Source organism: Sphaerodactylus townsendi, linkage group LG07 (assembly GCF_021028975.2).
Source record: "Sphaerodactylus townsendi isolate TG3544 linkage group LG07, MPM_Stown_v2.3, whole genome shotgun sequence".
In the NCBI taxonomy this organism is placed as follows: domain Eukaryota; kingdom Metazoa; phylum Chordata; class Lepidosauria; order Squamata; family Sphaerodactylidae; genus Sphaerodactylus; species Sphaerodactylus townsendi.
Genome location: NC_059431.1, coordinates 2831026 through 2857645, shown reverse-complemented (window position 1 = coordinate 2857645; position 26620 = coordinate 2831026). Strand labels below are relative to the sequence as shown.

The window sequence follows — 26620 nt, the reverse complement described above, 5'->3', positions numbered from 1 at the left end:
CAGTGGCCCAGGAGGGAGACTCCACCCCAAGATTAGAGTGCTTCCCCCCAAATCCTCTTGATGTTTGTCCTTACCAAGAAGGAGAGTCCGCTCTTTCACCGAACCCTTAAGGCAAATAGGCTGCAGTATGACGGAGGGTCTTTTAAGCGATGCGTGCTTTCCATTCAGATCACACAAACAATGATGGCGTCAGGAGGAAACAATAGCTTGTAAGTGGTACGCTTATGCTCAACACGCCAGAAAAGAGAAATCCTGGCCCTGTAGCGTTCGGGAGTTGTTCCTCCACAATCTCCACATTCCCTCTTCCACTGGGCTCGGGAGGCCGGATGGAAGATGCTCCACGTTCCTTCTAGGATCTCTGGCACCTCCATGGGTCTCTCCGCAGGCCTTTCCCCAAACATACAGGCTGCTTCCTCTCCCAATTGCAAAGGTGTCTGGGACAGAGCCTATTACAGTTCCATCATGTAATCCTATAATGTTCTGACACACTGCCCTTTGCAGCTGACATCAGAAGATACTGAAACCCACCTAATGCTCTCTGCATACCCACAGTCAAAGCCCAGGTTTCTGATGGGATTTGATAGTTGCTATTTCTGAGGGGTTGCTATTTCTTCATCTACAACAGCATCCTTCCTTCCTTCCTTCCTTCCTTCCTTCCTTCCTTCCTTCCTTCCTTCCTTCCTTCCTTCCTTCCTTCCTTCCTTCCTTCCTTCCTTCCTTCCTTCCTTCCTTCCTTCCTTCCTTCCTTCCTTCCTCCCTCCCTCTCTCCCTCCCTCCCTCCCTCCCTCCCTTCCTTCCTCCCTCCCTCCCTTCCTCTCTCTCTCCTTCTCTCTCTCTCCTTCTCTCTCTCTCCCTCCCTCTCTCCCTCTCTCCCTCCCTCCCTCCCTTCCTCTCTCTCTCCTCTCTCTCTCTCTCTCTCCCTCCCTTCCTCCCTCCCTCCCTCTCTCCCTCCCTCCCTTCCTCTCTCTCTCCTTCTCCCTCTCTCTCCCTCCCTCTCTCCCTCCCTCCCTCCCTCTCTCCCTCCCTTCCTCTCTCTCCTTCTCTCTCTCTCTCTCCCTCTCTCTCCCTCCCTCCCTTCCTCTCTCTCTCCTTCTCTCTATCTCTCCCTCTTTCTCCCTCCCTCCATCTCTCCCTCCCTCCCTTCCTCTCTCTCTCCTTCTTTCTCTCTCCCTCTCTCTCTCCCTCCCTCTCTCTCCCTCCCTCCCTCCCTTCCTCCCTCCCTCCCTTCCTTCCTGCCTTCCTTCCTGCCTTCCACATATTTTAAGTACAGATCTCAATGTCAGTTTGCAGCAACAAACCTCCTAAAAACAGTGAAACAACCACCAACCATGATAAAAGGATAGAAGCGATCCAAGAACAAAGGAAAATGCAAGCCCATGTAGCCAGAAACCTCAGGCATCAGTTACTTTTGCTGTAGGTTCAGGGCAATGAGAGAAAGTACTTCTGTGCGTTGAATGTTGGGAGAGCCAGCTTGCCCAGAGCGAGGGGACTCCAGCCAGCTCCAAGCTGGGAAATTCCTGGACGTTTTGGATGGATGCTGAGAAAGGCAGGATTTGGAGAGAAAGGAACCTCTGCCGGGTCTCGTGCCAGAGAGCCCCTCCCCACCAAAGCCACCATTCCATCCAGAGGTTGGGCTGGCCTGGGGTGGGGTGGGGTCCTTCCCCTTCTGGCCTGGCAAGAGACCTTTGCTCCTGCCTGCTGGCTGGCACGTCTGGACATTGTGGGGCCCAGGTCTGGAAAGTGCCACAGACCAAGACCTGCAGAAGCTGTGGCAGCTCTTGGCCCTTGAGGCCACTCGGTTTGCCCACGTGAGGCTCCTGCAGGGAGCTGGGACAAGCTGCCAGGATTGGGCCAAGGGGGGGGGGGAGGCTCCCAGCGGGGCTCCTTCCTGGCCCGCGTGAAGACGGTCCTTCTCCCTCTGACCCGGGCACTCCGTGTCGGCAGATCTTTGCCTTCCTGGCCACCATGTGTCTGGTCCTGGCTTTTGGCAACGGCATCTGGGAACACAAGAAGGGCTACGACTTCCAAGTGTACTTACCGTGGGCAGAGGGCGTCCGCTCGGCCCCCTTCTCCGGCTTCCTCACGTTCTGGTCCTACGTTATCATCCTCGCTGCAGTGGTGCCCATCTCTCGATCAGGTAAGGTGGGGGGCAGCCCCCGGGCTGGCTATGAGCAGATGAAGCCACGCGGGGACGCCTGGGGCAGTGCGCCAGGTCTCTGCTCCTCGGGCTCCCCCCCACCCAGGACCAAGCGCTGACTGCTTGAAGGGAACCCCGCAGCTCTGCCACCTGCTTTCAGGACCTTTTGGGTAATCCCTGCTGCTCTTTGGAGCAAGCAAATGCTAGGGAACGGGACGGTGCCACTTCTCCTCCATGTCCTCCTGACAAGAAACCTCAGAGGAGTCCATGGCAAACTCCTGACTCGTGGCCATGGGCCGGTTGCGGAGCGTCAGAGTGGGTGCAGGGGAACATAAGAATGAGCCTGCTGGATCAGACCAGAGTCCATCTAGTCCAGCTCTCTGCTATTCGCAGTGGCCCACCAGGTGCCTTTGGGAGCTCACATGCAGGAGGTGAAAGCAATGGCCTCTGCTGCTGCTGCTCCCGAGCACCTGGTCTGCTAAGGCATTTGCAACCTCAGATCAAGGAGGATCAAGATTGGTAGCCATAGATCGACTTCTCCTCCATAAATCTGTCCAAGCCCCTTTTAAAGCTATCCAGGTGAGTGGCCATCACCACCTCCTGTGGCAGCATATTCCAAACACCAATCACACGTTGTGTGAAGAAGTGTTTCCTTTTATTAGTCCCAATTCTTCCCCCCAGCATTTTCAATGGATGCCCCCTGGTTCTAGTATTGTGAGAAATAGCAGCTGCTTGGCCGGCGGAAGGTCCCGAACTCAGTCCTCAGTGGCGTTTCCAGCTAAAAGGGCCAGGCGGGAGCGGAGGTGAAAGAGCTCTGTCTGCCGCTGCCAGTCTGAGTAGACGCAACAGAGGGTGGCCTAATTCAGTGCCACCTCCGGGTACTTGTGTGGACGTGTCCCTTCTGGGCATCCCCTGGGGGTGGCCACTCTAGCTGACCAGCTGGCCTTTCTGTGGGGGCCTCTGCTGGGAAGCCACGGCTGACTGCAGCTTCCCGGCCTCTCTGCATGGGGTGATTTCATTGCAGGGGGGCTGTCCTCTCATCCTGTGCGTGGGGGATATGCGGATTCTTTCATGGAAGCCGCCCCACCCCCACCCTCGCTGACACAATTCTTGTAACATCTGAAATGGCCCCACTTGGGAACTACCTGGGTGGCCTGTCCTGAACGCCCCCCCCTCCCCGGAGTGAGAGTTCTCCTCCCCAGGACCCGGGGCCCACCCTTTCCTCTGAGGGCCGAGGGACATTGCTTTGCCAGAGTTCCTGCAGCCACAGGGCACTTTTCCCGGCCAAGGCGACTGAATGAGCCCTTCTTTTCTGCAGCGTGGAGATTATCCGCCTGGGAAACAGCTTCTACATCGAGTGGGACAGGAAGATGTACTACCCTCTGAAGGACACGCCTGCCCAGGCCCGCACCACCACCCTCAACGAGGAGCTGGGGCAGATTAAGTACGTCTTTTCGGACAAGACCGGCACCCTCACGCAGAACATCATGGTCTTCAACAAGTGCTCCATTGACGGGACGTCCTTCGGTAGGAGCCCCTTCAGGAAATGTTTGCTTTGCTGGACCTCCTCCTCAATAGAATCTCAAGTAGAAAATAGCTGGGCAAGAAATTGAACTGTCCAAGAGGGGGTGGGGTGGGGGAGCGAAGCCAACGGTTCCGTCAGGCTTCCTTCTTGGGGCAGCTCCGGAGAGCTTTTTTGCTTTTTGGAGTTTAAGTCACCCAAGAGCATCTTCTCCTCTGTCCGTGTGCAGAGTGAAGAGCTGTGCGTCATATCCATGGGCAGCAGGTGTGGGGGTCGTGCACCGCCCTGGCTGCCAATGGGTTGGGGGTGGCATTTTCAGAGCATCCCTGCGCTGCTCCCCCCCCACCACCACCCCCGATCAGCAAACCTGCAAGACCCGGAAAATCCACTTCTGTGGAGCCGTCTGCCTGGTTGCCTCCAACTCCCTGCCTGATTCTTGGCTGAACACACAGGCGGTGGCCAGAGCTGGCAGAGAGGATTCCATGCCCCTCTTTCTCCCCCCCCCCCACAAATACATGGCAGCTTCCTCTTAGGTCCTGCCAAAGGAGGGGGGCAGTAATAATGCAAGGAAGAGGCTAAAGAAATAGCTGCTGGAGGCCCCTGGTCAAAATGCCCCTCAACTGGAAGTCCTGCAAGAGCTGGACTCTGACTCCTGTCCAGGCAGGAAAATGCTGGCTTGTCTGGAGAATCCAAAAATACATCAACAACTGTATATATAATAGTAAGGAGCAGCAGTGGCGTAGGAGGTTAAGAGCTCTTGTATCTAATCTGGAGGAACCGGGTTCGAATCCCAGCTCTGCCTCCTGAGCTGTGAAGGCTTATCTGGGGAATTCAGACTAGCCTGTGCACTCCCACACACATGCCAGCTGGATGACCTTGGGCTAGTCACAGCTTCTCAGAGCTCTCTCAGCCCCACCTGCCTCACAGGGTGTTTGTTGTGAGGGGGGGAGGGAAAGGAGATTGTAAGCCCCCTTGAGTCTCCTGCAGGAGAGAAAGGGGGATATAAATCCAAACTCTTCTTCTTCTTCTTCTATAATATGCTTATCAGTGCATGCAAATATCCATACAATTATATATTCAAACCAATACCATCATACATCATTGAACAAATGTGCAATCAATTATGTATAATGGTGTTGGTTTGAATATATAATTGTATGGATGTTTGCATGCATTGGTGAGCATATTATAGACCTTGCTATTATATATACAGTTGTTGGTGTATTTTGGGGTGACTGGCCGCCCAGTTCGTTCTTCCATTGCATTAGTTGGACTGTATATTTGTCTCTTTTGGAGATTGTCTGGAGAATCACCAGCCAGTCTGTAGACGCCCCTCCTTGACCCCCGGGCCATGGGCCTGAACCCAGCTACACAGCTGTTGGACGACTACAAAACTGGGTGTCCTCTGTGTGTGGAGGGGGGCTCAGCGGGCTCACAGGTCCTGACTGCCCCCCCCCCCCATGCCAGGCTCTGCTCTGTGCTCAGGCTGCGGGGGGCCCCGCTGCTCCGTGCCTTGCTCATACCCGCTGCATCGCCACCCACACAAACCTGCTTTGGGAAGGCCTCTCCGTCTTCTCTGGCGGGTGCAAAACAAGTCCAGGTTTGGCAGTGCTTTGAGCAACACCTGGCCCCAATCGCTCCAAGGTGCCCCCGCCCTTCTGCTGCCCCCTCCCTGGCAGGAGCGGTCCGGTCAGCCAGGTGTGCGTCTGGGGCGATACAGCCATGTGCATTTCTCACCTGCAGGGGACGTCTACGACATGGAGCAACAACGGGTGGAGGTCACAGAGGTAAGGTCTCGGGGGCATCCCTTCTGCAGGGGCCTTGGGTGCCCGGGTGTTGGCGTGTACTTCCAGCCCTGGGCCTTTCCGGAGACCGCTGGCCAGGCCTCCTCTGCCGCTCTGGCTCATGCGGGGGGGGGGTGGGGGGGTGGCAGGCCCTGGATGGTAACTGGCCCACTTTTGGCAACTGAATAGCACCCTGAAGGGGCTTGGAAGACGTCTTCCTGCACGGTGTTGCATCCCCTGTGAACTGGGTCCGAGAAGGGTTTTGCCTCGTGTGTGGGGAGCCGTGGGGAGCCACGCATGGCATCCAGTCAAAACTGGCAGGTACCGAGCAGTGACGGTACTTTCTTTTTTCTTGCAGTCTACCCCGAAAGTGGATTTTTCCTACAACCCGCTGGCCGACAGCAAGTTTTCATTCTATGACGCCAGCCTGGTTGAATCCGTGAAGAGGGGTGACGCCCCCACCCACAAGTTCTTCCGGCTGCTCAGCCTCTGCCACACGGTGATGCCGGAGGAGAAGGAGGCAGGTGAGGGGCAGGAGGCGGGGGCTCTGCTCTCTTCCTCTCGGGGGCTAGAGACCGGGACCCCCGGGACCCAGAGCTGACCCGGCCTCTCTCCCTCGGCCCGGCAGGCCACCTGGCGTACCAGGCCCAGTCTCCCGACGAAGGGGCCCTGGTGACGGCTGCCCGCAACTTCGGGTTTGTGTTCCGGGCCCGCACCCCTGAGACCATCACTGTGGTGGAAATGGGAGAAACGGTGGTCTACGAGCTGCTCGCCATTCTGGATTTCGACAACGTGCGCAAGAGGATGTCTGTCATTGGTATGTCTCTTCCACCCCCACCCCCCACGACTAGCACAGGACTCGGGCGCCTGGCACTCCACACGTGCTTCCCACCCTGATCAGACCTTTGTCACCGGAAACTCTTTCTCACAATACTAGAACCAGGTGGCATACATTGAAAATGCTGGGGGGAAGAATGAGGACTAATAAAAGGAAACACTTCTTCACGCAACGTGTGATTGGCGTTTGGAATATGCTGCCACAGGAGGTGGTGATGGCCACTCACCTGGATAGCTTTAAAAGGGGCTTGGACAGATTGATGGAGGAGAAGTCGATCTCTGACTACCAATCTTGATCCTCCTTGATCTCAGATTGCAAATGCCTTAGCAGACCAGGTGCTCGGGAACAGCAGCAGCAGAAGGCCATTGCTTTCACCTCCTGCAGGTGAGCTCCCAAAGGCACCTGGTGGGCCACTGCAAGTAGCAGAGTGCTGGACTACATGGACTCTGGTCTGATCCAGCTGGCTTGTTCTTATGTTCTTATGTTCTAAAGTAAAATTGCCACCTGCCAAACTGGAGTGTCAGTCATCTGACGGGGAATCAGAGATTTATGCTGGTGGTCAGTTGTGCTCAGATTTCCTTTCTACCACTAGCCGATGTGAAGGTAAACTTAATATGTAAATTAGCACAGTGGAACAGAAGAGACAGATCCACAGTTGCTTTTGTATAAATGAGTTCACTAACTATTAGAGAGGGTCACATGGAGAACAAAATAAGAAATGCTATACTTTCCTGTTACATATCTATAGTACCACACTTAGTGACATCTTATTTATCTCGCCTCGTGGTGACGTCATGCTCTTGTCTCGTGGCGTCTGCATCGTGGTCTAGTCCTGGTGTCTCTATTGTTGTGGTCTAACAAAGAAGTAGAGTTAACTTTATAACTTCTGGCTACGTGACCACTGGCATGTCAGCGCGGTCTGACTGACTGACCAATAGCTAATCAATAGAGCAGGTCATAAAACAATGATCTCAGCAACTAGTTAACATACACACAGTTAACGCTTCCAAAGTCAGAGCAGTAAACAGGTAGAGTGCAGCTCTTGGCAGGAGCGGGCTGGGCGGCTGAGGATGCCCCTCTTCAACTAGCACCCAGGGCATAGACTCATAGAGTTGGAGGAGACCCCAGGAGCCATCCAGTCCAACCCCCTGCCATGCAGGAACACACAATCAAAGCACTCCCGACAGATAGCCATTCAGTCTCTCTTTAAAAATCTCCAAAGGAGGAGACCCCACCACACTCCGAGGCAGCAGATTCCACTGTCGAACAGCCCTGATGGTCAGGAAGTTTTTTCTGATGTTTAGGTGGAATCTCTTTCCTTCACCTTGAACCCATCACTCCTGGTCCTAGACTCTGGAGCAGCAGAAAACAAACTTGCTCCCTCACCAACATGGCAACCCTTCAAATATCTAAACATCGCTATCATGTCACCTCTTAACCTTCTCTTCTCCAAACAAAACATACTCAGCTCCCCAGGTCTCTCCTTGTAGGGCATGGGTTCCAGACCCTTGACCATTTTGATTGCACAGACCCCGGCTGCTCCACCCTGGGTACCCCTCTGATTCCCACCCCTTGCAAAGAGACTCTGCGCCGTCCTTCACTTGGCCCCTGCAACAGGCGGGGGGGCCCCCCCGGGCGCTCTCACTCTGGGCCCTTCTGTCCCTCCTAGTGCGCAGCCCGAAGGGGGAGCTGACTCTGTACTGCAAGGGAGCCGACACCATTGTGTATGATCGCCTGCACCCGTCCTGCAAATCCCTCAAGGAGAAAACCACAGAACACCTGGAAGTGAGTGAGGGCTTCCGTGGCTCTGTCACGAGGCTTTCAGGTAGACCTCAGCCAGGCTGGGACTGGGGGGTGCAAAGAGAAGCGGCTGAACCGCCCCCCCCCCCCCACACACACACCAGTTCTCTGTTTTCCCAGCCTGGAAATGGCCCCATGAGAGTAGCTGTTTGCCCTTTGGGGGACCTCAGATATCTATGGCTACAGACAGCTCTCACCAAAGGCCCAAGAGCAGCTGTGGGGGCCATTTCCGCTTGGAAAAAAATGGTGTGTGGGGGAGGGGTGGAGCCAGTGGCGTAGCTGCCGTGGGGACAGGTGGGGACATGTGCCCTGGGCGCACATGTGCTCCGGCCAGCCGGAGGCCGAGCAGCCTGCTCGTGCTCCAGGAAGCAGGCTTTTGCCATGCCGGCCCACCTCATCTCCATCAGAGTGTGTGTGGCTCCAATGGAGGTGGGCGGGGGCCTTCTGCAGGCCCACTGGGTGCCCCTCAACATGAGGTAAGTGGGGTGAGAGGGGAGCAGGTGGGGGCACCATTTTGCCCCGGGTGCTGTTTTTCCCCACTTCGCCCCTGGGTGGGGCCTGGAATTCGGCTCCGTGGCCCTTGGGAATGGCGACTGCAGAATGGAACCCACCAGCCCAGCCGGGTCAAACGTCCTCCTGGTTCTGGGAGGCTGACTTGAGGACAGTGTAGAGGACCCCTGTGGTCCTTGTGGGCTTCCTGTGGGGAGGGGGGAGGCCCAACTGCCACGTGTCTTCTGTGAACGCTGCAAGAGGTGGAAGGCTGGGAGGGGCTTCCTGGCTGAGTCTCTGAGCAGCAGCGGCGTCGGAGGTGAAGAGCTCGTGTATCTAATCTGGAGGAACCGGGTTTGATTCCCCGCTCTGCCACCTGAGCTGTGGAGGCTGACCTGGGGGATTCAGATTAGCCTGTGCACTCCCACACACGCCAGCTGGGTGACCTTGGGCTAGTCACAACTTCTCGGAGCTCTCTCAGCCCCGCCCACCTCACAGGGTGTTTGTTGTGAGGGGGGAAGGGCAAGGTGTTTGTCAGCCCCTTTGAGTCTCCTGCAGGAGAGAAAGGGGGGATATACATCCAAACTCTTCTTCCTCTAAACTGAGGACTCCTTGGGGACGAGCCTCCGGGGCCTCAGGGTTCCCAGCTCCGGGTTGGGAAAGATCTGGAGATCCGAGGGGTGAATCCCAGGGAGGACGAGTTGTAGGGAGGGAGGGAAGGGATGTCAGTATAATGCCCTGAAGTCCACCCTCCGAAGCAGCTCTTCCGTCCAGGCCAGGGAGCCGCCCTCTGTGGCCTGCAGATCAGTGGGAGCTTCATGAGATCTTCAGGACCCATCTGGAGGTTGGCATCCTTTGAGTCATCTCTCTCTCTCTCCCTTTGGCTCCTCCTAGGAGTTTGCTGGAGAAGGCCTGCGGACGCTGGTCGTGGCGTACAAAGACCTGGATGAGGCCTACCTGGAGGGCTGGCGGCAGCGGCATCACGAGGCCAGCACCGCCTTGGTGGAGCGAGACGAGAAGCTGGCGCAGATCTACGAAGAGATCGAGGCAGACTTGGTGGTGGGTGCTGCGGGGGGAGGGGGGCGGCAGGGGCCACTGAGGCTGGTTGGTGACGTAATTCCCAGCTTTCTCTCCAAGGGTGACCCAAAGCAACATATGATTGGTTCCCCACCCTGGGACATGGACAATAAACCCCACTAAACTTTCCCTTCTCACTTAGACACAGTGAGAAACAGACTCTGTGATACATCTCTGAAGATGCCAGCCACAGATGCAGGCGACACGTTAGGAACAAAATCCACCAGACCACGGCCACGCAGCCCCCCGGAAAACCCACCAGAACCAACATACGTCACTTTTCTCCATTTTATCCTCCCAGCAATATCCTGGCAAGGCAAGATAGGCTAGTCCAGGGGTAGGGAACCTGCGGCTCTCCAGATGTTCAGGAACTACAATTCCCATCAGCCTCTGTCAGTTGTAGGGAGGGATGGGAATTGTAGTTCCTGAACATCTGGAGGGATGGGAATTGTAGTTCCTGAACATCTGGAGAGCCGCAGGTTCCCTACCCCTGGGCTAGTCTCAATGGTCTCCAAACTCTCTTAGCACCACCTGCCTCAGAAGGTGTCTGTTGTGGAGAAAGGAAAGGAAGGAGACTCCTTGTAAGGCAGGGCATAAAAACCGTCTTGTGCAGGCGTTGGCTGTCCTGGACTCGCTCTGTTCCCAGAGGCCCCGTCATTTCCATTTCCCGGGCCAGATTTCCCCTCTGGTGGATTTTCTTGTCTCTTCCTTCCTTCCTTCCTTCCTTCCTTCCTTCCTTCCTTCCTTCCTTCCTTCCTTCCTTCCTTCCTTCCTTCCTTCCTTCCTTCCTCCCTCCCTCCCTCCCTCCCTCCCTCCCTCCCTCCCTCCCTCTTTCCTTCTTTCCTTCTTTCCTTCCTTCCTTCCTTCCTTCCTTCCTTCCTTCCTTCCTTCCTTCCTCCCTCCTTCTTTCTTTCCTTCCTCCCTCCCTCCCTCCCTCCCTCCCTGCAGTGGTATGCTGGAAGTGACGTTTGGATCCAGCTCCATGACTTTGTGGGTCTGTACCTGGGGAGCTGGATCCCCCCTCCCCCTGCCGCGCCCCCCACAAGCTGCCTCCTGATGCTGGGTGCCAGCAGGAGAGTCCTCGGAGAACCGCCTGGCACTGATGCATCCTCTCTTTCCTGCCCAGTTGCTCGGGGCCACAGCCATTGAGGACAAGCTGCAAGACGGGGTCCCCCAGACGATTGAGACCCTCACCAAAGCCCAGATCAAGGTCTGGGTGTTGACAGGGGACAAGCAAGGTAGGTGCTGGGCCAGCTCAATCGGCTGGGGCACGGGGGGGGGGGGGCTTCTTGTTTCAAGAGGTCCAGGCTGGGCTCAGGGGTGGTCCAGATCCTTTGGAGCACCAGAGGGCATTCTGGGTGCGCTCTTGGTTCCTGCAGGGGTGGCTGTGGTCTCCCTCTGCCCCCCTGGGGACCAGATGTGGAGGATGGGATGCCACCCCTCTTGGTCACCCTTCTTGCCGGCTTGTGCCAGGAGCCCAGCCTGGCCCCTCGACTGTTGGGAGGGCTGACACAACCCTCGGCTGGCTCTTGCTGGAATGGTGTCATGGACAGGGAGGCCGGCCTGCTGGAAAGGTGGCCGGGAGACACCTCAGCGGGTCACTCCCCTCCCTAACAGCCGAGCTGTTCAAGGGGGCCCGTGCCTTCATGCCACACGAGAGCCAGCATCTTGGCACACCGGGGAGAGGGTTGGAGACCCGGGCCAATCTCCCCAGCTAAGATTTAGGTCTCAAACCCCAGATTGGTGCCAGACTACTCCCACTGCCCAAGTCCAGGCTTGGGGGCAGGGTTTTTGGGGGTGGGCCTTGACCCCCACCTGACATGTGAAACCTGGGGAGCCCCGTCTGGTGAAATCCCCGGTGAACTCCGGATGTCTGAAAGTCAGACCCTGTCTAGGCGTGAACCTGTTCCACCATGGGGGGGCGGGGGGGGGGACAAGTTCTTTGAAGAGCTGGCGTATGAGGAGGAAGGGTTGTAAGTTGGGCTTTTGTGGGACTTGCTGGTGTTAATATCTGGAGAGGCGGAGTCCGGGCACGAGCTCTCCCCTCACTGAGGAGGACCGGGGCCTTGGCTGTGGTCTGGCTGCGCTGCTCCAAGCAGGGAGCCCCTCCCGCCAGGGCTGAGCCGGGCTGCTTTGCTCTGCAGAGACGGCCGTCAACATTGGCTACTCCTGCAACATGCTGTACGATGCCATGGACGACATCTTCTTCATCCAGGGCCACAGCGCCAGAGAAGTGCAGCAGGAACTCAGGTGGAAGTTGCTGGGGGGCGGGGGCAGTGGTGGGATCCAAAAATTTTAGTAACAGGTTCCCATGGTGGTGGGATTCAAACGGTGGCGTAGCGCCAATGGGGCTGGGCGGGGCACAACGGGGGCGTGGGCAGGCATTCTGGGGCGGGGCATTAATAATTTCTCTATGTAAAAACCTCTTACTGTAAAAATAAGTTCCTAATTTCCAGCTGGTCTCTTTCTGTCCATAATTTAAACTCATTCTAGCAAGTCCTATCGTCTACTGCCAACAGAAACAACTACTTCTCCTCTAATTGACTGCCTGTCAAATACTTAATACTTTCAAATACTCAATTTTGTTTCTAGAAATCAAAAGAAGGAGACTTTCCTCGAACAAGGAACTTTACCATATATTCTAAAACATGTTTTTAAAACAGCCCAACAGGGAGAATTATCCCGTTTTCTACCTTCGCTCACCAGCCACATAGGAAACAGCAGGACTTGATGATTTTTGGACCTAATGGAATTTCTAATGGAAAAGCAGACCCAATTAGTAGCCCCCTCTCGGCACACACAAATAATTAGTGACCCACTCTCGGGAACTGGTGAGAACCTGCTGGATCCCACCTCTGGGCGGGGGGCAGCAGCACTTAGGGTGTGGAGGCCAGTGGGGGTGAGGGCCAGGTGCCTCCCCCAAAAGAGGGAGGTGGTCCCAACCAGGCAAGCCTTCCTTCCCTGCATTGGAGAGGGTGTGCTGCCACTCAAAGAGAGAAAGAGAAAGGGCAGCAATTGCATACTTGTGGCTTTAGATATCCAGACCTTCCCGTGTGTCTGGAATGAGAGAAACCCGATCAAACGAACCTGGCGTCCCCCCACTTTTGAGAGCACGAAGGCGCTGGAAGAACTCTGGTTTATTCCTGCAGCATTCAGACTGTTCTTATTTGGGCCTTCTTGTAGGAAAGCCAGGGAGAAAATGCAGGCCAGCACCTGTGTGGATGACGGTGGCATTGACACCCACCAGACACCTGGAAAGGCCCAGGTCTTGCCCGAGGAGGAGCCCAGCGGAGAGTACGGCCTCGTGATCAATGGCCACAGCTTGGTGAGGATGTGACGTTTTGCCCATCATGCCGCTGCTTGGTGGAGCTGACGTTGAACGTGTGGAGCCAGACATGACGTGAACGCCTCAGAGGGTGGGAGGGGGGGATTCAGACAGAGTCTGATGCCTCACGAGGCGTCTGCTGAGCCGCACGGGCGAATGTCTGTCGTGGCAAAATTTCTGGTACGGACGTATTTCCTCAAGCCCCGCGTTCACTTCCCATTCTCTCCATGGCAAGCAACACCGCTTCTAGAGTGGCTTTAATTTGCTTCGCCGCCAGAGTAGAGCAGATCGGCCAGTGAGCACTGCGTTGCCCTGGGCATCTTCCCTCCACCCACAGCCGGCCCTCCTGGCTTCACCCTTCCCCTTCCCTCACTCTGCTGCCCACATCTTCCCTCTCGCCCCCTCCCCCCAATCCATGTCGCTGGCTCCTTCCTGCACGGCAGAGTGCTGGGCGTGGCTGCAGGAGGTCTGTAGAAGGATAGCAGTTCTGCCGTCTGATGGGCTTGGGTAGCCCAAGGAAGGACCGAGTCTTGAGAAGCTCTTCTGCCGCTTGGGAACAGAGTGCCAGGGCTGCCGGCACTGCCCGGGGGCCAAGCCACGTAGCAGCATTCCAGCTGTGGCACAAAGGATCTTGTGGTGCAAGGTTTGCTGAAGCCGTAGAGAGTTCACCTCACAGGGAAACAGCTCGGTTTGAGTCCAGCAGCCCCTTGCAGCAGTGGCGTAGGAGGTTAAGAGCTCGTGTATCTAATCTGGAGGAACTGGGTTTGATTCCCAGCCCTTCCGCCTGAGCTGTGGAGGCTTCTCTGGGGGATTCAGATTAGCCTGTGCACTCCCACACAGGCCAGCTGGGTGACCTTGGGCTAGTCACAGCTTCTCAGAGCTCTTTCAGCCCCACCTACCTCACAGGGTGTTTGTTGTGAGCGGGGAAGGGCAAGGAGATTGTAAGCCCCTTTGAGTCTCCAGCAGGAGAGAAAGGGGGGGATATAAATCCAAACTCCTCCTCCTCCTCCTCCTCCTCCTCCTCCTCCCCCTCCTCCTCCTCCTCCTCCTCCTCCTCCTCCTCCTCCTTCTTCTTCTTCTTCTTCTTCTTCTTCTTCTTCTTCTTCTTCTTCTTCTTCTTGCGGGCCAAAGGTCCCTGCATCAGTGTCATCTGGCTTACGGGTCTTTGACTCTTGAAAACTCCACCCCCCACCCCTCCCAAATCGTGTTGGTCTCTAAGGTGGGGGAACCCAGCCTTGAACTTATCTGTCCTGGTCAGAAGCTACCCCTGAGCATGCCGCGCGTGACTCTGGGACGGGTGGGCAGGGGGAAGTTCAAGGCTGTGGCAGGCAGGAGCAGATGGCCAATCCAGTCTCCTTTAGAACAGCTCTTGGCAATTGGCCCTCTCTGCAGGGACAGTGTTCCGGTGGTCAGCGAAGCCTGCTGGAGCAGAGTCAGGATGCCTGGGAGAGCAGCTGAGGCGGGCATGGGGGTGTCGAGAACCTTGAAAAGGGCAGGGGAAGGAGAGAGTTCAGCTAGCTGCCCTCTGAGTTCCCCCAGGGAAGAACTGCGCTGTGTTCTCAGCAGGGCGAGATGTCTCGGCCTGAGAAGCAGCATCCTGGGACTGGTTTCCTGTGGCTCTCGGTGGACTTCAGATCCTCCTTGATCTGAGATTGCAAATGCCTTAGCAGACCAGGTGATCAGGAGCAACAGCCGCAGAAGGCCATTGCGTTCACATCCTACATGTGAGCTCCCAAAGGCACCTGGTGGGCCACTGCGAGTAGCAGAGAGCTGGACTAGATGGACTTTGGTCTGATCCAGCTGGCTTGTTCTTATGGAAGTGGCCCATCCAGGGGGAAATGGGCTGTAACACAGGAGCTCTGCAGGCAGCTGCCCGTGTGGAAGGGGGCCACGGCTTTGGGTTGCGGCTGTGAATCGTGGCTGGGTGGGGGGAGTCCGTGGCAGCTCACCGTAGTTGTTTGGATGTGGAAGCTGGTGCGTCCCGTGCCTTGCAGAGTGGCGCCTTTGCCCTGAGGCTGGGAAGTGAGCCTGGCTGAGTCTCTTCTGGGCAAGTGGCCTCATCGCCCCTGCTCCCCCTTTGAGACAGCCCCCCCTTTCCCCCCCTCCCTTCAGGCATATGCGCTGGAGGGGAACCTGCAGCTGGACCTGGTGAGGACGGCTTGCCTCTGCAAGGCGGTCATCTGCTGCCGCGTGACGCCCCTCCAGAAAGCCCAGGTGGTGGAGCTGGTGAAGAGGCACAAGAAGGCTGTGACGCTGGCCATCGGGGACGGGGCCAACGACGTCAGCATGATCAGGGGTGAGTCCGGCCTGGCAGCACGTCGGGGGTTCCCTCTCTGCCTCCCGGGCCAGAAACGAGGGGCTCCATCCATGTTCAGAAGCAAGCAGCCAGGGCCTCTGCAGGCCGCGCGGGCCTGGCCAGGGCTCGGACGCCGCCAGTGTAACAGCCCCCCTTGTGTTGCCATTCCAGCTGCCCACATTGGCGTTGGCATCAGTGGCCAGGAAGGGATGCAGGCAGTGCTGTCCAGCGACTTCGCCTTTGCCCAGTTCCGCTTCCTGCAGCGCCTGCTCTTGGTCCACGGCCGGTGGTCCTACCTCCGGATGTGCAAATTCCTGGCCTACTTCTTCTACAAGAACTTTGCCTTCACGCTGGTCCACTTCTGGTACGGGTTCTTCTCCGGGTTCTCTGCACAGGTAGGCTCGACTGACCTCCTCTCCGTAGTGCGGTTGGATTCCGGGCTGGCCTCGGTGGACTTTTTCTGCAGACCGGGAGGGCAGAAGGCCCGGACTGGGCACTGTGGCCCCTCTGGGTCTTTGGGCTCCAGGGGGTGGGAGTGGGGATTCCCCCCTTCCTTTCACTCACCTGTCAGCTCCGCCCACTTACCTACCTGCAGCCGAGTCACTGCTCTTGCTCCCTCCCTCCCCCTCCCCCTTGCCCACACTGGTCTTTCTCAGGTCATCTCTATGACCTTCTGTCTCTGCCTCCCAAAAGCACCCTCTGACATAGATGATGATGATGATGATTATTATCATTAATTAGGTTTATAGGCCGCCTCACCCCCAAAGGGCTCGAGGCGGCTCACAATACAGTTGTTCCAATAACAGCACATAAAATACATAACTAAAACTAACAACATTAAAACAAATTTCCACAGCGGCAATTTCTTAAAATTTAAACAGCAAAGTTAAGAGCAAGCAAAATTAAAAGATGTTGTCTGCCCAAGCACGAACACGCTCCGCTCTCTGGGGGGAAATTTAAACTCTGCCTTCCTTTTTTTCTAAGAGCTTCTCAGACTTTTCTGCAAACACAAGTTTGTGAAAATCTGTTTTCTCTCAGCCCAGCCCCAATCTGTGGATTTAATTATCCATGAACCAGCCGTATTGAGAACTGATGGTTGGTATCAGGAAGCCACACTTCTAGGGGACGGGTCTTGAAGCCCCAAACAGCGGGTTGCCGAGGCTCAAGTTGGACCGCTGCAGCCATCACAATATTCTCTTTGGGACCTCTAAGACTAACAACATTTTAATGTGAGTTTTGTGAGGCACATCTGACTTCCTCAGATCTGAGGAAGTGAGCCGTGACTCACAAAAACTCATATGTGGCAAAGCGGTTAAGAGCAGTGGACTCTAATCTGGAGAACTGGGTGCGAGTCCCCACTCGTCCACATGAGGGGTAGATGCTGATCTAGAGAACCAAGTTCAATTCCCTATACATGAAGCCTGCTAGGTGACCTTGGGCCAGACACAGTTCTCTCAGAACTCTCCAACGTACCTCAGAAGGTGTCTATTGTGGCCAGAGGAAGGAAAGGAGTCGTATGCTGCTTTGAGACTCCTTAAAGGTAGAGGAGATAGGGGTATGAATCCAAACTCTTCTTCTTACAGGAGCAGCAGTGGTGTAGGAGGTTAAGAGCTCGTGTATCTAATCTGGAGGAACTGGGTTTGATTCCCAGCTCTGCTGCCTGAGCTGCGGAGGCTTATCTGGGGAATTCAGATTAGCCTGTGCACTCCCACACACGCCAGCTGGGTGACCTTGGGCTAGTCACAGCTTCTTGGAGCTCTCTCAGCCCCACCTACCTCACAGGGTGTTTGTTGTGAGGGGGGAAGGGCAAGGAGATTGTAAGCCCCTTTGAGTCTCCTGCAGGAGAGAAAGGGGGAATATAAATCCAAACTCCTGCTCCTCCTCCTCCTCCTCCTCCTCCTCCTCCTCTTCTTCTTCTTCTTCTTCTTCTTCTTCTTCTTCTTCTTCTTCTTCTTCTTCTTCTTCTTCTTCTTCTTCTTCTTCTTCCTTAGCTTTAAGAAATAAGCTAGCCACGAAAAGGTGGTGGGGACTAGGCTGTGGCCAGAGGACAGTTGTAGAACCTCAGAGCGGAAAGTCTTCTTCCTTACGAGTCTAGTGTCTGAAGTAGCATTGGAGCCATTTCCTCCTTTGCCAGAGGCTGCCCTCCCTGCATCTCCAGTTGCCCGGTGGTTTCCTTTTGGGGAAGGGGGATTCCCCGGGAGTGGTGCTTCCTGAGAAAACTCCCTTTCTGATCTGGTGGTTTCCTCCAATTGCCATCCATCTCTAGCCTGGTGGAGAGGCCTGTTGTAGCTGCCGGCCCTTCTGAGTAACTTCCTGGTTTCCTCAGCTTGAGACGTAGCCAAGACACCCCCCCCCCCCTTCTTCTTCTCATTAAGCAGACGTCTGAATTTCCAGCTCCAGAGATCACTGGCTGCTCGTCCCTCGTAGCTCAGCCTGTAGCAGCCCAGACTCAGGGAGCTCTGCAGAGGCATCAGACTGGATACTTGGGAGTCAAGGGTCAAACCTGGGGGGGGGCGGTAACTCTGAGAGGCTCTGGCCAAATTGCAGCTTGTTGTGGACTCTCATTCAGGAGATGCCAAATGTGGGACGGGAAATTCCTGGGGATTCGGCACCTGGGGGGGGGGCATCAGCAGGGTTGTGCTGCCACAAAGCCCCCCCCCCCTTCCCTTCTCTCCAGGGGAGTGGATCTCAGTAGCCTGGAGGCCAGTTGGGATTCGAGGAGAATGCAAGGTCCCACAGGGGTGGGGGTGGGGGTGGATCCAGACCTACAGGGTCTCTCTGATGCTCCCAGGTGAGGCCAAATGGGAAGGGCAGCCCTGAACACCATGGCTGGGTGGATCCCCTCCCCACTGACATTTCGCCCCCCTGACACATTTTTGCACGCACGCCCCAGGCGTGTGCCTGGGGCAACGCGCACCCCCCAGTCCCCAGGTAGCTCCGCCTCTGCCAAGCTGGCATATGCTGGGGTGCACAGGCTAATCTGAATTCCCCAGATAAACCTCCTCAGCTCAAGTGGCAGGGCAGGGAATCGCAAACCCGGTAACCTCCAGGGAATAGGGGAGGCTTGCTCTTAACCACTACTTCACTCAATTGCTGCTCAAACCATAGCACGGGGAGAGCTGGGCACTGGTGAGAGATGGGTTCTAGGTAATGCCAGCCCCCCCCCCCCCCACAGCTGGACTCAGGATCTCCTGGAATTTACAGCTCATCTCCAGACTGTAGAAATCAGTTCCCCTGAAAAAATGGATCCTTTGGATGGTGGACTCTGTGGCATTGTTACCTCGCTGAGGTCCCCGTCCTCCCCAGGCTCCACCCTCAAATCTTCAGGAGTTTCCCAACTTGGATGTGCAAAAATTCAGGTTGGTTCATGGGTTTTTTTGTATTTTTAGTGTTTTTTCTAGTTTTGGGCCTGTAGTCTATGCCTTTATTATTAGCAGCACCAACATTCTCAGGAAATATTATTGTGAGACTCTTCCTCTGATGATGCCACCCAAGTTTGTTGAGATTTGGTCTCCGGGGTTACAGTTATGGACTCCTGGGCAAGGTGCTCCATCCCCCTTTGTTTCCCAAATGGGAGCTATTGGCCAGGAGATGGGGACTACACCTTTGTGGGTCCATAACTTTAGGACCCCCCTGAACCAAACTTCACCAAACCTGGGTGGTATCATCAGGTGAGTCTCCTAAAGCATACTCTGAGCTTGGTGCTGCTAGCATTTCACAATTGCACCCTCTGACAGGTGGCAAGGCACCCTCCCCCCCCATTTTCATAGAGTCTCTCCTTTTAAATCCACCCCTTCGGTAATTGGCTTATAGAATCTGAGGTCCCCAGTTAAAACATTGAAAGTCATGCTGTTTAAGGGTGGGGGATAAACCACCCCAAAGCAGCGTCTCTTTCAATGTTGATTTAACTGTGGACCCCAGATTCTCCCTTTAAGGTGGATTTAAAAGGAGAATCTGGGCTCCCTAGTTTAAACACCATTGAAAGTGATGCTGTTCGTGTTGTGGGATATTGAAAATTGCAAGGTGGTTACATGCTGGTCTTAGAATGACTGGAAATGTAACAGTCAGCAGGAATTGTAGCAAGGTCGGAGCCTCTCTGTCTGGGTCTGCAGTGATTGGTATGTAACAGTCAAAGTAGAATTGTAAAGGTCGGAGCCTCTCTGACTGGGGCTGCAGCAATTGGGATGTAACAGTCAGCAGAAGTGAAGAGGACACAGGCCAGGATGATTAGATCATCTAGCTAATGATTTGGGTGGACAGTACCAAAACTATATAAGCAAGACTGCATACCCAATTCAGTACCTCTCCTTCACCTCATACTGCCATTCGGAGGCTCAGATGTGGACACTTATCAGCGTAGCAGAGCTTGGATAGTTATTGTTACGGCTCGGTCCCTTGAGAAACAAGAGATAAAGCTATTCCTGTTGGAACCAAATCTACTGGTCTGAGTGTTTCTTTTCCTTATACCGCAAGCAGTTACCTCCCTGTTCTAGCTGAAGGGTGAGTTGGCACCTAGTCCTTCCGGGCTGTGCACTAGGCCAACAATTTGGTTATGGGCCCAGTATCCTAACCACTGAAGCTAGAGAGTGTCGAGGCAGTGTGATGGCTAATGGAGGGGGTGGTGCTTGTTCAGACCTGTGCAGCAGTGGCGTGGTGGTTAAGAGCAGGTGTACTCTATCTGGAGGAACCGGGTTTGAATCCCAGCTCTGCCGCCTGAGCTGTGGAGGCTTATCTGGGTAATTCAGATTAGCCTGTACACTCCCACACACGCCAGCTGGGTGACCTTGGGCTAGTCACAGTTCTTCGGAGCTCCCTCAGCCCCACCTACCTCACAGGGTGTTTGTTGTGAGGGGGGAAGCAGAAGGAGTTTGTCAGCCCCTTTGAGTCTCGTGACAGCAGAGAAACTCTTCTTCTTCTTCTGTGCACCCCCCTCACTTGCCTCCACCCCTTCTTTACCCAGACGGGTTCTATGCATGAATGGTTCATCTCAAATTCTGTAACAACCTTGGTCACTGCTACACTGCCTCCTTGCCTGTGCTGGGAATGAGCCTCTTTGACCAGGTAAGGGCCAGGCCTTCCCGCCCACGGAGTCTGGCTAGTGAGGCATCCAGCGTTTGCTCCAGAGCGGAGGCCCAGGGGAGAGGGTGCTGTTGCTGGAGAGGCGGCTGGACCTCCTTCCAAAAGTCAGCCATTTCCACCTGGGCCGGCCAGAAATCACCTGGGAGGGGAGCCCCCCCCCGCCACTCCTCCTGGGGCACGGCTCTGGACGAGGGGCACAGGGGAGGAGGGTTTGCCACCACGGGGCAACTGCACGGCATCCCGAGGTCCCCTCTCTGCCCCCAGGACGTGGACGACCGCTGGAGCCTGCAGTTCCCGCAGCTGTACACGCCCGGCCAGCAGAACCTTTACTTCAACAAGCTGGAATTTGGCAAGTGCGTCCTCTACAGCATCTACAGCTCCCTGGTGCTCTTCTTTGTGCCCTTCGGGACCATGATCAACTCCGTGCGCAGCGACGGGAAGGCCGTTGCCGACTACCAGTCCTTTGCGCTCACGGCTCAGACCTGCCTGCTGATTGTGGTCTCTGTCCAGGTAAGTGGCCACTGCTGGCCACGGGCCACTCAGCTATGCCACGAGGCTTCTGGCCCCACCGCAGAAGACCAGCACTCCCTGACCTGGGCAGTTGCAGGCTTCTTGTGGGTGGGGGCCTCCAGCCCCATTGCCAAGTGAGGTGCTTGGGTAGGGAGTCTTCTCAGAGGGGCTTCCTATGTGTACAGCTCTCCTTTGCAGTGGTGGGCCTGAAGGAAAGGGGGCACAGTCATAAGAACATAAGAACAAGCCAGCTGGATCAGACCAGAGTCCATCCAGTCCAGCTCTCTGCTACTCGCAGTGGCCCACCAGGTGCCTTTGGGAGCTCACCTGCAGGAGGTGAAAGCAATGGCCTTCAAGCCTCTGCTGCCCGAAAGCACTCCGTCTGAGTCCACAAGGCATTTATGAAGTCCCCCCAGGAGTGTGCCCTGCCCCCCTCCCCAGCAGCCCTGCAAACCCGCTCACTCCTGCCACCTTAGCTCATCCCAGGTCTGCCCCACCTGCCCTCCTGCTCTGCCCGGCCTCTCACTCTGGGCCCTGACCAGGCTGCCCACTGTGCCTGCCAGAGCCGGCTGCTCCTGCTGCTGCTACGCTCACCTGGCACGGTGATGCTGAGATCTGCCCACCCGCCAGCCAGAGGGAAGGAGGGAGGGAGGGAGCAAACGAGGGAGGGGGACCTATATGCCTCACTGGGGCCCACTTGCTCCGGGGTAAGCTGTTGGCCCAAGACAGCACCGGCAATGTCTTGCTCTGAGGCTGGTGAGCAGAGGGGCCCAGGGTGGCAGGTGGCTGCTCGGGGGGGGGGGGGCAGCCCAGTCATTCGACCCCTCTGCCCCCCCCCAGATCTGCCCGTGCTCATTTGCAGCCCCCCCCTTGTGTCTTCTTCTTTTTGTGTCCTTGGGGTGAAACTTCAGCCTGGCTCTGCCTCCAGATGCTTGTTGCCTGGGTGCAGCCGCTCGATCTCCGGTGCGCCTGGGAGAAGGGGGCTCAGGGGCTCTGAGACCCAGGCAAGTGTTGGGATAAGAGCTCCTGGTAGTTGGACTCCATAGGTTGAGGCAGGAAACAGCGTAACAAAGTCCTTCACTTCCAACAGCAAGGAGCTGCTGGAGGGCCACCAGGCTCCCTGTGAGGCATTTCTTTTGCTGCCCAAACGCACGTGGGGCAGGCAACCTCAGTGGCACTGGTGAGGGAGAGCCTTGCCCTTCTGGCTCTGGTTGGGTGAGGAGCCCAGACCCGGCCAGCCCTCTGGCCTTCAGGTGAGGGGTGGGAAGCGGGCTGCCCCATTCACGCAGCTGTGGGGGTCTCTTGCCTGTCCTTGCAGATGGGACTGGACACCTCCTACTGGACCGCGGTCAACCACCTCTTCATCTGGGGCAGCCTGGCCGTGTACTTCGCTATCACCTTCACCATGTACAGCGACGGCTCCTACCTGGTCTTCACCGCCTCCTTCCCTTTCATCGGTAAGCGGGGGGGGGAAGCCCCCTGCAGAGTTTAGCCACCCATGAGAGGAGGCTGCCAACTCTCTTGGTTAACGTGCTTGCGGGGGGGTGGGGGGGTGGAGCTGACCCTGCCCGACCATTTCAGCCTGAGGCTCACTGTCCTACATCAAAGAGGGAGCGAAAACTGTGCTGAAGAGCCCAGTGTCCTTAAGAAGGTGGCCACTAAACAGCTTCAGAGGCTCATAGGACCATTTGGACACACTTAAGGAGGGGGGAGGGGGGTCAGGAGGGGCTGTGGCTCAGTGGCAGAACATCTGCGTGGCACGCAGGAGACCCCCGGGCCCAACCCCCGGCAGCAACTCTCGCTAAAAGGACCAGGCAGGGGGGAGAGGAAAGGCCTCAGCCGGAGACCCCTTGGAGCCGCTGCCCGTCTGACTAGACAAGACTGGCCCTGGAGGTCTGATTCCGTGGACGGCCACTTCGTGGGTCCACGTGTGTGCATTTGTGAGGCTTCTTCTGAACTTGGGCACCTCCTCCTTGGGAGACCAGCCCCCTCTCGCTCTCCAAGGTCCTGAGGGGCTGCAGCTACTCTGTGTGTGGGGGTGCGGTGGGGGCTCTGAGTGGGGGGTGGGGGTGGGGGTGGGGGTGGTTCCTTCCAGCCCTCACCCCGTGCGGCCTCTCTTTGCCAGGCACCGCTCGGAACATCCTGAACCAGCCCAACGTCTGGCTGGCCATCTTCCTCTGCGTCACCCTGTGCGTCCTCCCCGTGGTCGGCTTCCGGTTCTTGAAGATGCTGTTGAGGCCGACCATCAGCGACAAGGTGATTCCTGAGCCTCTCCGCTGGCCAGTTGCTCCAGGAGGCCCTGGGGAGAAAACGGGGGTGGGGGGTGGGGGGGCAGGTCCATTGCCTGAGCTGTCACTGCCCACCCCCAAGGGCTGAGTGTGGTTTTAGCCGAGGTTGACCGTCTACAGCTGGTAGCCCGTTGCAGCACAGTTGCCAGCTTTGGGCTGAGGAATTCCTGGAGGTTCAGGGAGGGGGGAGTCAGAGAGGACCGGGACGGCAGTGGGGCGTGAGGCCACAGAGTCCAAGCAGCCGTGTCCCCCGGAAAACTGCTCTCTGTCATCTGCAGACCAGGAGGCTTCCAGGCCCCACCCAGAGGTTGGCAACCTAACACTGTAGGCAGGTTCCCAGGTGGCAGGGGACGGGCAGAGGCAGAGGCAGCTGCTTGGAGCGGAGCCTGCCTAGAGTGCCCTGGTCAGCAAGAGCCCGTGTCCTCCTGGGTGTGACCAGAGAGAAGGGCCCCGCACGCTCCTTCCCTTCCCTACGATCCAGCTGCTGAGCAGTTGGTTCGAAGGAGAGGCCTCTCTCTGTCCTGTCGCACAGGCCCAGGGGGGGCCAGCAGCTCTGCCTCCTTCGTGGCAAAAGGCCTGCCGGGGGGTGGGGGCTGCCGTGTTGCCCGGCCACGTCCCTTCCAAGAGGGCATCACGGGCAGGGGGATGCAAGAGGCCGCCTTCATGCCCAGCCCCAGCCAACTCCCCTGCCAAGAGGGCCTCGCTGGCCGGGGCAGCGATGTAGCTCTGCTGCCACCTGGTGTTTGTTTCTGTCCCGGCCTCCCTCCAAGTACCTGCGTGGCTGACATGGAACAGGTGGTTTACTCAGCACCCCGAGTGTGTGTGTGGCAGCCAATGGTCACCCTGTGAGCTCCGTCTCAGGAGGAGGACTGGCACCCAGACCACCAGATACCTCATCTGACACCTTGACCACTAGACCACACCAGCTCTGGCGCTGCCCTTGTGCCCCCCCCCCCCCCCCCCGACTGTCTGTGAGGCTGCTGAGATTGCTTGGCTGCTCGCGGCTGCTTAGAGAGCGCTTGGGCAAGGATTGGCCCTTCCCCAGGGAAAGGACCTGAGACACACACCCCGCACCCCCCCAGCTGGCTGGGAGCACTCTGTGTGACGGCCCTTGTGCTTGCAGGTCTCGTCCAGGGTCCGGGAGCTGCGGAAGAGGCCGCCGGTGCCTTTGCCCCAGAGACGGCTGCAGCGGTCCATCTCCCGGCGCTCCGGCTACGCCTTCTCCCACCAGCACGGCTTCGGGGCACTCATCACCTCCGGGCGGAACATGCGGCACAAGTCCCCCTTTGGCCTGACGGGCTCCTTCTCGCCCAACAGTGAGAAGCACAAGCACTAGCGCAGGGGTGCAGGGGGCAGGGCCCTCCCCAGTGTGGGCTGCTGCCCGTCTGCAAATAGCCACCGCCAAGCCCCCTTCGAGGAGGGAGGTCGGCCCAGCGGGGAGAGGGGGGCTGGCCCTTCACGGCACACGGAGGGGGACTTGCTTCGTACCAGAGTGGAAGAAAGGAAAAGAAGGACACAGGGAGGCCGATGCAGCCCCCACGTGGTGGATCCAGTCTACATGCCCCTCCTGGATGAGAAATGTGCTGCTCGCTCAAGGACCCCCCTGGCCTTTGTGACCATGAGCCCTCTAGTGCCTTTGAGGCATGTGGCAGGATCAGGGCCCACCTCTGCCTCGCTCAAGAGGGCTCCGAGACATCGGCACACACTCAACACGCAACCTCAGCACTGAAGAGGAAGCGACCTGAATTGCAGCGAAGGGGGAGGAGCCTGGCTATTTCCTCCTGCCCCCCCCCCAGAAGGGCACCTGGGGATCTGAGCCCCCGTGAGATCCCCTCTAGGCTTGTGGTGGCCCCCGGCAGCCCCATTCATGGTCGGGGGGGGGGCTTCATTCTCCTTCCTGGCAAGACTGGACCTTCCTTCCTGAAGACTCTACACGAACTGAGGGGGGGGGGGGCAGTTCATGGTTCTGGCTATGCAGAGGTTGGGACCCCACAGCTGGCAGTGGGTGGGGCGGCGGAGATCAGCCCTCCCCCCGGGCCTCCTCCCAAGGCGGGGAGGAGGGGCTGGCAGCTGCTGTGGGGAGGAGGGGCTGGCAGCAGGCGGAACGTGCCCTCCGTGGGCTCTGGCATGCTGCCCTATTGCGCCACGAGCACTTCTGGCCTCCCCCTGCCTGCCTGCCTCTGGGTGCTGACAGGACCACGTGGGAAACAGGCAGGAACGGTGGGACTTCGGCAGAGCTGGGCAGCTCTGGGCGTGGGACGAGCCTTTTCACTGCCCTCGGGGATCCAAATTGGGGGGGGGGGCAGAATAAGAACTCCTCGGGCTCCAACTCAGACCCTGCGAGGGCAGCTGCTGGGTGCTGCGCTGCAGTGTGGGTGGGGGGTGGTCGGGCAGGCCGGCTTCTAGACCGGGCCTCGTAGTTTTGGTCTGATGCTGCTCCCAGTCGCTGGCTTCTAGGCGACAGGCTGACCCTCCTGGCCCGGCACCAAACACCAGGCAGGAGGGGGGCCAGGCTGAGGCCTTGGGGTGCGGGGGGGGGGGGCGTGTCCTGCAAGCTGTGGTTTTCTTCTAGTAATAAACCTCATGACGAAGAAGGAGTTCCGGAGGCTGCAAAGGTGCTGTTGAGGGGAGGGGAGGGGAGGGGAGGGGGAGGCTTCTGGGTCTCTTCCTGGCTCGCAGAGTGTGTGTGTGTGTGTGTGTGTGCGCGTGTGCGCGTGTGCGCGTGTGCGTGCGTGCTAGAGCAGTGGTGGCGAACCTATGGCACGGGTGCCAGAGGTGGCACTCAGAGCCCTCTCTGTGGACACGTGCGCACAGAGTGCATCGTGGGGGGGGGGAGCACAGATATTCATGGGAACAACTAAAGCGTGATCCTTTACCTGAGAGTAAGCTCAGTTGCTGGCAATGGGGCTTGCTTCTGAGTAAACCCTCCTAGGGTCGTGATTCACCCGTTTGAAGAGTTGCACGGTTGCTTCAAAGCAAAGCCACTGACTACCACCAAGCTTACTCCCGAGTAACGCACGCCTCAGAGCCAACCATTTTTTCTAAACTAAAACCTCAGCATTCAGGTTAAATTGCCATCTTGGCACTTTGCGATAAATAAGTGGGTTTTGGGTTGCAATTTGGGCTCTCGGTCTCAAAAAGGTTCGCCGTCACTGTGCTAGAGGGTCTCTTCAAACCTGGGAAATTGGCAAAGGATGTGTAAAGTCCATGTAAACATGAAGTGGTCACACTGACTGTGTCTTCCCACACTGATAGAGCCCAAATCTCCCTTTCTCTCAGCACTCCCCCCCCCCCCGCAGATAAGGACAGCAGGAAGACACACACACCCCTCTTCTGCTGAGTTCTCCAGTGGGCGGGGCCGAAGGGGCTTTTGCCCAGCAAGACTTTGAAAGGGCTGATTGGCCGTGCAGACTTTTGAGAATGTTGCCTTGGCAGCAGCTGCCAACACAACCCAAGGGCCTGTGCTGCTGTGCTG

The 26620-nt window shown here is 57.1% G+C and overlaps 1 protein-coding gene across 3 annotated transcripts in view; it reads left to right on the top strand.

Annotated features, from left to right (window-relative positions):
• The window catches only part of LOC125436917 (phospholipid-transporting ATPase ID-like), a 52439-nt gene extending 27953 nt beyond the window's left edge, over positions 1 to 24486 (top strand). For 2 of the 3 annotated variants that reach the window (XM_048504293.1, XM_048504291.1), the window contains exons 12-25: positions 1945 to 2129; positions 3444 to 3664; positions 5403 to 5446; positions 5802 to 5967; positions 6072 to 6260; positions 7951 to 8066; positions 9465 to 9629; positions 10774 to 10885; positions 11792 to 11897; positions 12831 to 12972; positions 15085 to 15268; positions 15440 to 15663; positions 20229 to 20329; positions 20612 to 20752. In XM_048504293.1, coding sequence (XP_048360250.1) covers positions 1945 to 2129; positions 3444 to 3664; positions 5403 to 5446; positions 5802 to 5967; positions 6072 to 6260; positions 7951 to 8066; positions 9465 to 9629; positions 10774 to 10885; positions 11792 to 11897; positions 12831 to 12972; positions 15085 to 15268; positions 15440 to 15663; positions 20229 to 20315 — 1941 coding nt within the window. In that variant the 3' untranslated portion in view covers positions 20316 to 20329; positions 20612 to 20752. Of the gene's footprint in view, positions 1 to 1944; positions 2130 to 3443; positions 3665 to 5402; positions 5447 to 5801; positions 5968 to 6071; positions 6261 to 7950; positions 8067 to 9464; positions 9630 to 10773; positions 10886 to 11791; positions 11898 to 12830; positions 12973 to 15084; positions 15269 to 15439; positions 15665 to 20228; positions 20330 to 20611; positions 20858 to 22175; positions 22315 to 22982; positions 23114 to 24268 lie in introns of those variants that run through there. The other variant, XM_048504294.1, reaches the window with a different exon arrangement.
• The last annotated feature ends 2134 nt before the right edge of the window (positions 24487 to 26620 follow it).